Raw genomic sequence first — 12,286 nt, 5'->3', positions numbered from 1 at the left:
TTCCTCATGAATGCAGCATGCAAGTTCATGGAAGAGTTGTTGCTCTACCTGGTGGGGAATTTGGGAAATTGCTGTTTCATCAAACTTTTGACCAAAAAATGTCAAAGATGAAGAAGCCCTTTGACCCAAACCGACATACTTCACTATAAGTATAAATCCATAGTCAGTTTTTCCCATGCAGCGCAGTACAAGGATGCACAGAAAAACGAACGAGAGCCCAAAGAAAAGAGTCCAACAACATCTTTCAGGTCCCAGTGACAGAGGGCGCAGATTTTATTTTGGAAATCTCAGTTAATCTCATCCATACGATTGTTAAAAAAAAAAAAAATCTTACAAAAAAGTCCTTGAAATATTCCATCTTTGGAGGATGATGCATGCTGCAAACGTTGTCTGAGCATAAGTGAGAAGGGTCCGGTTGAGGGGGGGAACCCCTTTAGATTGGAATTAAGTGCGGGGGAAACGGAGGGGAAAAGGGAGGGGGAGGAGGAGGAGGAGGAGGGCAGGCAAGAAAGTGGGTGCTGGTGCCAGACGCAGTAAGAAGTGAACGTACGTGTGTATGGTGCTGAGAGTGTGACGTGTTATTGCAGCCCGCTCCTGGAGCTCCGCAAGCAGCCAGCAAAGCGCCTTTTTGCGTCCTCACTGGCCCCCCAAACATCTCCCATCCACCCACTCTAGACGGATTTCTCTCCTCTCTATTTTCTCGACGTGACGAGAGGATGCCGCTTGACGACTTGCTTGGAAATGGAATAGAAATGGCGAATAAACCCGTGATGTTATTGTAAAACAAAATGATCTATTTTTTTTCCATCTCTTAGTCTGAAATTCTGTGACTGTCGCTTCGTTCTATTTGAGTTTGGATGGGAAAGCCCATGCGGATGATGAGGAGGAGGACCGTGGATACGAGCGGGGAAAGCGGAGTTTAACGCATTTGATTTGATTTGATTTTTTTTTTTTCACACCCACTGAAGCATCTTGTTGCGCCGGACTTGTGTGCGTGTGCGTGTGTGTGCGTGCGTGCGTGTTGGAGTATGGATTCACTCGAGGGCTGCAGACTTGATTTATAAAGGATGTTGTCAAGTATGTTGGGAAAATAGCCATAGCTTTCGCGGTGTAAGGTAAGATTATTTTTTTTAATTGTATCCATATGCGTGTTGGTGTCAGTTAAAGTTTTTGCATTGAGATAATCTTGACGTGTGTGTGCTTGCGTAGCCCCTCTCACGAATCCACGCAGATGAACAGATATGTTTATTCAAAGCGATGATCTGTCTCGTAAGAGGCAAACACCACTTTAAAGTGGCACCGTGTCTCCATTCCCATCGCCCCCAGAGAGACGATTGCTTTTTAGAAGCCTCGGCAATAAAACCGAGCGTGTCTCTCCTGACGACCCATTTCTCCTCGTCCCCCGGAATACTGATTCCCCTTGACGCCCCTGCACATAAATCTTGCAAAAGGATGTGGATTCGCGTGGATTTAGAGCTCACGAGCTGATTCCACACCCTGCAAGCCTTGCACGGGAAATAAGTTGTGGGGTGGGGGGGGTGGACCACCATTCCATTCCCCATTCTGGTGTATTGGCTCGTGTGCATGTTGTATGTGAGTGTGGAAACCGTGCGAGTCCATCGCCTCCACTTCCACAGTTGCATGGACGAGCACGCGTACCCACGCGCGCGTGCACGCACCCGCTCGCAGCTGCATTGCCTGCAGGATTAAAGCAATCAGGACATGGCATTGCATTCTCCCTCCCTCTTCTTCTCACACACGCCCCCGTGCACGTCGCGCGAGCACACACACCGTCTTCATCCAATAACTGTCCAATTTGTTTTTTAATTAAGCCTTATATTTAGGAACATTTTATTCCCCAAATCTGCTTTCTTCGCATGAAATGTGCGTTATTATTATTTTTCATTATTATTTATTAATGCCCGCATAAAACACATACACACGGATGCACACACAAGCCGGAGCCTTTTGATGGCAAAAATAAATAAATAATAATCTTCTTTTTCCACCACGATCTACTTAACAACGTCTAAACGTCTTAACCATGCCACCCCAACACACAAACATATACACGCATGGTCGAAAATAATTAAATAATGGCCGGAGTAACCACAAGGTGGCAATGTTTGCACAAAGTACAGTAGTGATGAAGCATGGAAAGACGGGGTGCAAAAGACATGCAGCTGCGGTTGATGTGATGGATTTGTACCATTTTTCATACATGAACCCCATCACGTGACCAATCATCCGTATTGTTCACTATGTAATTCTCCTCATCTCTCCCTCCTTGCAGGCCAAATGACATAGGATGAAGGCTGTTCGAAACTTGTTGATTTATATATTTTCCACTTATCTTCTGGTTATGTTTGGATTAACTGGTGCCCAAGATTATTGGTGTTCCACTCTGGTCAAGGGGGTCATCTATGGATCCTACTCTGTGACTGAAATGTTCCCTAAGAACTATACAAACTGTACGTGGACACTGGAGAACCCAGACCCGACCAAATACAGCATCTACCTGAAGCTATACAAACAAGACCTGAGCTGCTCTGAGTATTCTCTGCTCGCCTATCAATTTGACCACTACTCACACGAAAAGATTAATGCCTTGCTCAAGGTGAATGAGTCAATAGTGTACCTGTGTGATTCCAAGAATATTTACGTATTTTTGCTCTACGACAAAAATTTTGTTCAGCTGCGGAGGGTTTTCCCCTCCGATTCAAACGGATTGACACCGCAGAAGCTGGAAGAAGAAGAGAAGTCGATTGTGGAGTTTCTGGTGTTGAATAAGGCCAGCCCCAGCCAGTTTGGGTGTCAAGTGCTTTGTACGTGGCTGGAAAACTGCCTGAAATTAGAGAAGGGCACGGTGGAGACGTGCGGCATCGTCTACACGAAATGCACGTGCCCCCAGCATTTAGGAGACGGAGAGTCCGAGAGCATGCTCATGCTCAACAATGTGGTTTTACCGCTCAACGCCCAAACGGAGGGATGCTTGTCGCCCCAACTGCACGCAGGCCAGGTCTGCAATCTGAGTGCCGAAGTGAAGCGGCCTCCTAAAGAAGGTGAGTATGCTGCTGTGTCTTCCTTCTTCTGTGCTCACATAGTAATGGAGCACATTTTATGCATAGATCATTTAATGTGCACGTCGATCACTCCCCCCTTCTGCCCTCTCCTACTGCATGTCTCAAGCGTGATGGCCCATGAAACAAAGAGCACACATACAGTAGAGTTTTAATTAGATGGTTGCTGCCCCAATAATTGGACAACAAAACTTGGAGTTGGGTGTTAACTGTTACAGTGGAGCCTCTGGAGTCCAATACAAAAATTATGTCTGTGTGTGTTTGGCTTTTTCAAAATTCCCAATCAAACTCAATACTGAACCATATTTCAATTGGTGAGTGTTGATAGATTTATCTTTTGGAGTTATTTACTCCAAAAGCCTCAACAAGGGCTATTAAAAGAGCAAAAACATACACAGTGAATACTAATCTGTTGTTTTTTAAACTTAGAGTGGAGTGGATCATATTTTAGTGGTTAACTTCTTTTACAGTAGCCTCACAAGTTAGATTGTAAAAAGAAAGATGCAAGCAAATTACTGTTACATTACACCGTCACCATTAAAGTCTATTTTTGTGACTGCGGAAACCTGCGCGACACAAGGCAAGTCTGCACAGAGGTGGGTTCGACCCAGTGTTGGTATTTCCGTCTAAATGTGGCATGCTAGTCCTAGTGGAAGCACATCTAGCCATAAAGTAGGAACTCCCGCTCCCCTGATTGCTGTGCTGCCCAATAAGATAATTTAAAAAATAAAATACAACTTTTCGGTGGGTATGATGACCTATTAGGGCCTAAGCAGTGACCTCTGTTGAAGAACTCCTAGATATTGAACCAAATTATAATGAAACTCTAGTTGTTTCATCTAAATATGTTCAAGATGAATAGTAAAAGCAAAGCTTTTTATATATTTGAACTGTTGCTATGGCGACACAATGTTTGCCTTGAACAAATTTTGATGGTCCAAACATGCGGGAAATACACCTACATGAAATTTTGCACACACATCAGGCCTGGCAGGAAAACAAAAACAATTGAGTCATTTTCAAAAAATTGTGTAGCAAAATGGCCCTTCCTAGCTGCTTGCAGCTCTAGTTATTACCCCAATTCATTGCATTCGATCAGCTGTCTACCCTGTGCCGGTGTTAGACGTGGTCTGAGTAGGTGTCAGGTTTAGATTGACTCTTTGCCGCCAAATTGTGACTCCGCCAGTCACACTTCCAAGATAGTCCGTCTGCTTCGCCGGGCCACCCAGTTTGGCGGAAACCGGTCTGGCAAACATGCACAGTGAGGCTTGGGCTGATATGAAAATCAGGAACTGCCGACATTTGCTCCGCTGAGCAAATGCGCATGTATGAAAATGGAGGCCTGAGTTTCAGTTCACTTTTTTTTTTTTGTAAAATACTTGCTCAAATTGTGACATTTAAACCCTGAGACTGATTACTGAATATATTCCATTATTTCTATTAAAACAATCAAAACAAATACGTTGGATTCCAATACAAGTGACTGTCTTTGGTGTCAGAGGTTCCACTGTTTTGTTTTTGTTTTTTGGGGGGATGAAATGTCCGCTCATTAGTTTAGGCCAAATTAAATTGAAAAATGCAGCATACGTTGTAGATTTTCTTATAGGGAAGTTTGGGTTTTATGCCGTTTGCATCATGAATTGGGTGGACACAATGCAACATTTATTTTTTGGCTTCAACTGTAATTCATGACCTGGAGTAAAATGACCGCGATTAGACTGTAAATCTTTATATGTGTGGTTTTACTGTAATGCTGCCATAGAGCAATGCAACATGTTATAACATCAGCTTTTAACAGTAAATGCTTCTGATAAGGTCATGCATGATAGACCGTGGAGCTTCGTGCAGCGGCTGCCTTGACACATAGCTTGACTGTCGTGTAACAGGTAGTGTTGCGTGAGATGTCTGATGATGACTCATAAAGCAGTGGCCTTCATCACCAAAGTCATGAATGAACATTTTGATTAGTGGGGGAAATAATGAGGGAGCAAATGTTATGGAACATCAGTATTCCCTTGTGGGATTGAAGTAATGGTTGCAGCAATCACTCCCTTGAGATCACAATGAGAAGACGAATATGCTTTTATGCAGTAGTTTGGCCTGTTGGGTGGCTGCTGCTGCACGCTTCAATATCATTTAGTTGGTCCATCGGCTTGTAATAAGAAGGATGGTGTCCCTGTCATTGCCATGGCAACCCTGGATCACTAGTCTACATCTACTTTAAGCCACATTTCCACCAAGCGGTACAGCGCTGTTCGGTTTACCGCATTACGGTTTGAAATTATAAACCCTAAGGCTGAATGCTGATGAAGTGCATGATGCCTTTTGACCAATCAACAATGAGCTTTGTGTCGAGCTCCACCCTTGAGATACTCTGCCACTGCCTTTGAGACCACTCCTAAAAGGTGATAAACAGTAATTTTGCAACTGTTAATGATGGAAATACTAAATGAGTCAGATTGTCCAAGATTAAATATATACTGTATATTAGTTCACCTTGTATAACATTTTACAATAATCAAATATCCATGTACATTTATTGAGCAGGCTTTAATTTCTACGGCCGACAAAAACAACGGTAAACAAATGGTTGGCTCCAATATAAAGTAATCATTAGGGGTTCAGACAGGTTCGAGTTATGAGAATACGGAGGCCTACCGGTAATGTTTCATGGCTCTAATCACGTGTCTACAATCAACATTCCCTGTTGAAATAAATGGACCACCAAGAAAGACAAATAGCACTGTATTTTTAAATATAAATGTATTATTTAAAATTATATATTGTATAACATAAAAATATAGTTAAAGAGAATAATGTAGTATGCCGTGTTGTGCCTTTAAATGATGTGTCCTCCTCAGAGTGCTTTGTAGCTCAAATGAAAAAAAGAAATGAACAAACCAAAAACAAATTAATGTGAAATACGCACAGAAGTGCGGAACTGCCAAAGTGGAGTAAACATTTTTGTATGGCAAACATACGTTCGGACGTATTTAAATGCACTCAGATACATTTGCAAGTATACGTTCAAATGTATTTGCAAATATGTATTTGACGCGGGGTAATGTGCATACCCTGTGGTATTATGGGTTAAAATGCCTCACAGAAATCATGCACTGCAGACAGAATAACAAAACCAAAAAAATTGCACAAAACTTAAAAAAAAAAAATTATTGTGCAAGTCAATACCCCGTGGCATTATAGGAAATATATATTTTTAGCATTTAGCCTACAAGTACATTCAAATGTATTTGCAAATACGTTCAAATGTATTTCAATGTGTTCGAACCACTTTGCCAGTCCAAAGTGTTTACTCCACTTTGGCAGGTTCACGCTTTGGTAAATAAGTTACGCACTGAGCAAATGTCATTTATGCGGTGTGGGGAAAAGTACACAAACAAACAATCCGGCCAAAGGTTACGAATTTCTCACGATATGAGCCATGTATCTTTAAAAACAAACAAACAAACAAACAAAAAAAAAAAAAAACGGGGGGCAATCAAAAGTCACAGACATATAATACCATGCAATACAAAGTTTTTGATTCGGCTTGTTTACCAGTTGCTTAGAAGTTAACATTCCACACCTGTAAGGCACCTTCACTCAAAAATAATTAATTAAACAGAAATTAGTTTAGTTTAGTTTAGTTTAGTTTAGTTTATTGATTTTTTCCTTTCGGACACATTACAGTTTACATCAATCACATCACATCATTTGCAACATTGACGTCCGAAAGAAGGGCTGACGGGTAGAAGCCGAAGCTTATTCGAGACCCGTCCCCATCGACCCATTACTATAACGCATCAATCATATATATTATTTAGAATAGACATTAATTTTTATCGTTATCCATTCCATACTATCCCAGACACTGCTCGCTCAGTTCATCTTGAATGTCCGTGTGTAGATTGTGGCTAGTCCCAGTCATTTGGAACTGGTGAATCGGTCCCCAGACGCCACCAGCAAGCCCACCCCGCCAGGCGAGCAGCCAAGGCAAGCGCAATTCTTCTCTTTCACCAGTAGGGTCTTCGCTGACCTCGGATCAGCTTTCACACATGTTGTGCTTTCCAGAAGAGTAGATCGGCTTGCATTCGGCCCATTGCTTTCAAGCAATTTCAGCACTCGATTCTGGTCAGGTAGCACCACTGGTTGCTAGCATGTTGTGGATCTGATGACTCCTGTGCGCTGCCCAGCCTAGCTCACCCAGCAGAGCGGCCCACGCCAGCCAAATTCCAGGAACCAGACCACCAACCCCCATTTTGCGTATTGACAGCAGATTCATTGGAGCCACAATACAGCCTTATCATGTCGCCTTGACTGTTAGAACAAATGTCCAAACGGAATTCGAGCCAGACAATATTTAGATTCAAACGGGAACAGCAATACATGTTATCAATGCAGGTGTATAAACAAGAGTTAGCCTTGGCAAAGTCAGCAAATAATCATATACAACTCCAGCTTTGGGTAATTAGTGATGTTGTTGTTGTTGTTGTTGTGATATTGTGAATTACTGTTGTCTCTCAAGCGCTGCCAATTCCTCAGCTCCTTTCACGATTCGTGTTTTTAGTTGACCAGAGTTATCTTTAGTTTGAATAAAAATTCGGCAGTCTTTTGTCCACGTGCTTTCGATAAGTCCATTCTTTCTCATTAGTCGAGCCTTTTTGGCGATGTCAGCATTTCGTTTGGTGAGGTTTTCGTTGATGTAGACATGTTTCCCACGAAGCTTGTGACGGTCTCTCAGTAGAGCAATCTTTTTCTTTCTGTCAGCAAACCTGATCAGAACTGCCGGTGGTCGTGTCCCTCCAGTTGGAAGCGAAAAGCACATCTGAATGTGCGCAGGATCAACAGTTAATCCCAAATCTCTGAGTTGAAGTGTCACTTGCTGTTCCACAGTCTCGTTCCCTGAATGTTGGTCAGAATCTTCCGTGCTCGTGCTAGCCGCAGCTCTCAAAGGGCCACGGCGCGGCTTGATCTTGATACCGGTGACTATCACATCGTTGATACGAAGATTTTGTTCCAAATCATCCACTTTTTGTTCCAAGGCAACAATGTGTCGATCTTTTTCCTGTGTCTCTTTCTTCAATTGCTGTATTTCCTGAAGAAGTGGCTCAATGCTCTTCTTCATTTCAAGTAATTCGGCAACCATTCCACTGAGTTTTTTAAGAGAAGATTTTATCTCCTCAATCTCGTCAGCTCTTTTTCCACCAGGCATTCTGCAACAATGTAGTTAAAAATCCCAATGCAAAAATCAACAAGTAGTTAGATTCACGAGCGAGTGCAGGAGCAAGTACAGATGCGTCCTTCCTCAACAGATGCGTCCTTGAAAGTGGAATTACATACCTCAACTCCACTTGCCAGGAGTCCAGAAGCAGTATAGCTTTAATAATGAGAATTGAGTGATCAAATTACAAATTTATGCGTATTTGCTGAGGGAATTCTCTTTTCCAGAATAACATTTGACATTTTTCAGCATGTTAATATCAGCTTAAGAGCACAGCTTATTTCTCCCCCCCCTCCTCGGAAGATTTTCCACGAGCATCTATTTATAGTGTTGGTTGATGGGAGGTTTGAATAAATCCGTTTTCATCTGGATAGCAGGGGAGATCAACACGCTGGGTTTTAAAAGAGCGCTGTCTCTCCTACTGGCGTCATAGTGACAGAGTGGGTGTTCCTGATGAAGAAGAAAGCATCGCAAACAGTCGACAAGGGCTGTATTTGATACAATCGCTCGTCTTTGATCTTCTCAACTTCCTGCTGAGGAGGAGGCCTTTGGAGCCTATCAAAAGCCGAGGTTGTACGCGCGATTGCCGCAGTGCCCCCCGCTCGTGTTGCACACGCAGACGCAAGGAGGAGACCGTTTTAAAGGTTAAAGCTTGTACATATTTAAGGTGATTATACAGACAAAAGACAGACCTCGCTCGCTGATGCGGTGCCACTTTGAAAACCAAACCGACACAATGGAAACGCTAAACACAGCTACTGACTCATTTATGCTGCTTCATTTTTATGGCTGTCACCGTTTCATGCATAAAAGTTGTAAAAGCAGTGCTGCACTGACACTTACTGTGATTTAATTCGCTCTCCCTCTCCCTTGTGTGTGTGGGGGTGCGTGTGCTTGTGTGTGTTCTGCCTTCGTACAACACATGCAACGGCATGATGACTCGCCAATGCCCACAGGTGAACTAATGAGTGTGTTTGTCAGCGCAGTGATGTCTGGATGACGTGTCCAGGCTGCTTTTAGATAAGTGTGACTTTAAAGCTAACAAAAAAAAAAAAAAAAAAACTGTGTAGGAGGAAACAGACAGATTATATCTTCTTTCTCTTACAGACATTTGGTTGGGAAATGTCGGCACACACGTCTTACAAGTACATTTTCCCCATAATTTTAAAATGGTTAACGGACTTTATTTCACACTAATATAAATTCACCCCAAATTGATATTTCTATTACCGTGCATTCCTTTTTTTGTGCAGAATGCCACTAAATCAGGGATGGACAACTGGCAGCTCGCAGACCACACTCTGAGTGGCTCATTGATTTACTTAAGATTTTTTATTTATTTATTTTTAACAAACCCAAAAATGTAATCTGAAAGCACTGATTTTTTTTTATTTTTTTTCGGTGCTTGATGGGGTTTAAAAAGGGGGTAAATGTGAAATAATTATGGGAAAAAAGGGTTTTTTTTTTTTTTAATTGATGAGGAAAGAAAATATGCAAATTATGATTATACATCGACTGTAGTTTTAAGTTGTAATACCACCATTGACCACTAGATGGCAGACATGGCTTAGCTGCACTTACACTGGGTCTTATGTCGCATTTGAGGAAGTTGGTAAATCGGGTTTATCCCACTCAGATTGTCCAATTCCGAACTCAAAGCGTCCAAGATGAATGTAAACAACAAAGATGGCTGAAGTTATTTGTTGTTGTGGTAAATGCAGTCAGTCCAAATCATATTGCATTACGTCAAGTTACACATTTCAAATAACTCCCGGTAAATTGATGTTATTTTAAATAAAGACAAATGTGTTTATAATCGTGTAAAGTATGTTATGTTTTTCTTTAAGGGGGTTACCATTGTCGAGTGACATCTGATTGAAGCCGGTCGGTAATGTTGGGGTCCTTAACAACCACCCCCGCCGCGACTTCGCAAATTGGATCAACGTATTCAACGGGGGCTTCCCGTCGACCATGCACACTTCCTGGTATAAAGTCACCTTTCTCAAATGCGGCAATATACTGCCCCATACTACAACATGAGTAGACCTAATACTTTTTTTGCGGTTTCAGAATGATATACAGAGCGAGAGCGAGCGTAATACCTCAATAATATTGAAATTTTGAGTGAGGTGATTTTTGCGGAAAAATAATCCAAATGAATTCCTGCACTTGAATTCGGTTTGCCATATAGCAGTTTTGTGTTGTCCTTGAATGGTAACTTTTTTGTTGTTGTGGGAGACTCAAAGGCATTTGCACTGGAAAAAGCAAAGAAAAAAAAATGACAGTTTGTGGTTATTTTCTTGTTTGCTTCAAACCATTGCTTGCTAGGTTAGCCTAATGGATCTTTTATACAAAGTACATGCATTTACAAATGTATTTTGAAAATGAAATGTATTAAGAGCACAAATTCTGTCATGATCTAAAGTAGCATTTTTGTCATATATCTGGTTAGGAAGTGTGTGCTCCTCTGTGGCCTCCAAGTAGCACTGATGAAAAAATTGTGGGCCCCCTCCAGCAGTTAAGTTTAAGCCCATCCCTGCACTAAATTATCATGAAAACTGGCACTCCTGACACACGCTGGTGTTTACTATCCATGTACAGGATAAAAGCTTAAAATCCTTTAATTCCCTTTGAGCACCTTCATATCTTTCACAGCCTGCTCCTGGCTTCGAGAAATCAACCGCTTCACGAGGTATCCCCTCATTTTGTTGCTCTGCCGACTGACTCGTTTTTCCCCTCGGCCCCGGTCGACTGTCTCGTTATTTGTGTTGTTTTGCTGTCATTGGAGGATCGGGGTCGATACGTCTCATTGCTTTCGGGTGGGAAGTGTATTCTTGTTTGTATTCCAATGTAGAGTGTTAATGAAGCTTCAAATAGTCGTGGCGTGCTTGTGATGTATCACAATGTGGCCTTGGCTGTCTGGACTTTCATAAAATTACATTTGGCATTACATTTTTTAAAATGTTTTTCAAGAGTTATTTGCATGTGAGGCGGTGTCTGAGTATGTGGTCGTCAGTCGGGAGGTTGTTCAGTCCTTCATGTGTGCTTGCATGTTGTCCCCATGTATTGAAAAACATGGCAAGCAGGGTGGTTTAATTTGCATGAAAACTCATAAATTGGGTCTCAAAAGTACGGAAGATATTCAAATGAATATTTCATGAGTCCACAAAGGGGGCCTCCAAAGCCTCTATTAGCACAAGAATTAGGCTCCAAACACAAATATGAGTCCTGATCCTCTTTCCTTCTTAAAGAAAAATGACATGGCCCCTAAAAGGCAACATGCAATGCACTCAAACATGACAGTTGAATTTCATAGCCTCGTTTAGCCGGAATAATGGAGAAATTGCCATTAAAGAGGAGCAGCTCTGCATTACTAAATGTGATAGTGTGCAGATTTCTGGTTGTGCACTTGCATTTACTTCATGCGAACGTTCTGCTTTGTGACTACGCGGAAGATGGCGATGAGATTTTATCGGGGAACGAAAACGTGGTGCAAGGCTCTCCAGTGCGCCGTCACCCGCCGCAGTCGTGAGTGCCGCCGCAGCTCAGCCCTGCTGCCTCACATAGAGCGGCCTTTTATTCACTTTGGATCTCAGTCAAGTCACTCAGTAGTCACACTGCATTATGCTCACCCCCATTGTTCCGTACACTTGGAGGCCATTTTAGTTCCAATTCAGTGAAGGAGAGGCTTCAGCTCGACAGCCCTGAATCTGTTAGGTTTACCCTATATGCGGTTTTCAACTTAAGCTATAGAAAATAGCGCTTTCTGTGGCAATCCCTTTGAAAATTCCACACTGAATTACATCACCTTAGAGGCAACTATAAAAACATTTCCCATGCTATGCCTTCATGGTGCGTTTTGTACCTGGCTTTTATAGCTGTGACCTCCGCGTTCCTTCGTCTCAACCTCCGCAGTCATTTCTGCTGAGATGGAAAGAAAGTTGTTAGTGAAAGGCACGGTCAGCTCAAGTAAGTCCAATCGACT

The 12,286-nt window shown here is 42.3% G+C and overlaps 2 protein-coding genes across 10 annotated transcripts in view; one reads left to right on the top strand and one right to left on the bottom strand.

The window, feature by feature from the left end:
- Positions 1-496: 496 nt before the first annotated feature.
- Positions 497-12,286, top strand: part of adgrb3 (adhesion G protein-coupled receptor B3) — a 138,698-nt gene continuing 126,908 nt past the window's right edge. For 7 of the 9 annotated variants that reach the window (XM_077494674.1, XM_077494672.1, XM_077494670.1 and 4 more), the window contains exons 1-2: positions 498-1,115; positions 2,294-3,062. In XM_077494674.1, coding sequence (XP_077350800.1) covers positions 2,309-3,062 — 754 coding nt within the window. In that variant the 5' untranslated portion in view covers positions 498-1,115; positions 2,294-2,308. Of the gene's footprint in view, positions 1,116-2,293; positions 3,063-12,286 lie in introns of all 9 variants that reach the window. The other 2 variants (XM_077494671.1, XM_077494669.1) reach the window with 1 other exon arrangement.
- Positions 6,733-12,198, bottom strand: LOC144000900 (uncharacterized). The gene is made up of 2 exons (XM_077494675.1): positions 12,167-12,198; positions 6,733-8,293 (listed from the first exon to the last, which is right to left on the bottom strand). Exon 2 carries the CDS (start codon positions 8,290-8,292, stop codon positions 7,588-7,590), a length of 705 nt encoding a protein of 234 aa, XP_077350801.1. The 5' UTR covers position 8,293; positions 12,167-12,198; the 3' UTR covers positions 6,733-7,587.

Source organism: Festucalex cinctus, chromosome 14 (genome assembly GCF_051991245.1).
Source record: "Festucalex cinctus isolate MCC-2025b chromosome 14, RoL_Fcin_1.0, whole genome shotgun sequence".
NCBI classification, from domain to species: Eukaryota; Metazoa; Chordata; class Actinopteri; order Syngnathiformes; family Syngnathidae; genus Festucalex; species Festucalex cinctus.
Note: the sequence above shows the minus strand (reverse complement) of the source record. Positions and strands in the feature narration are given on the sequence as shown.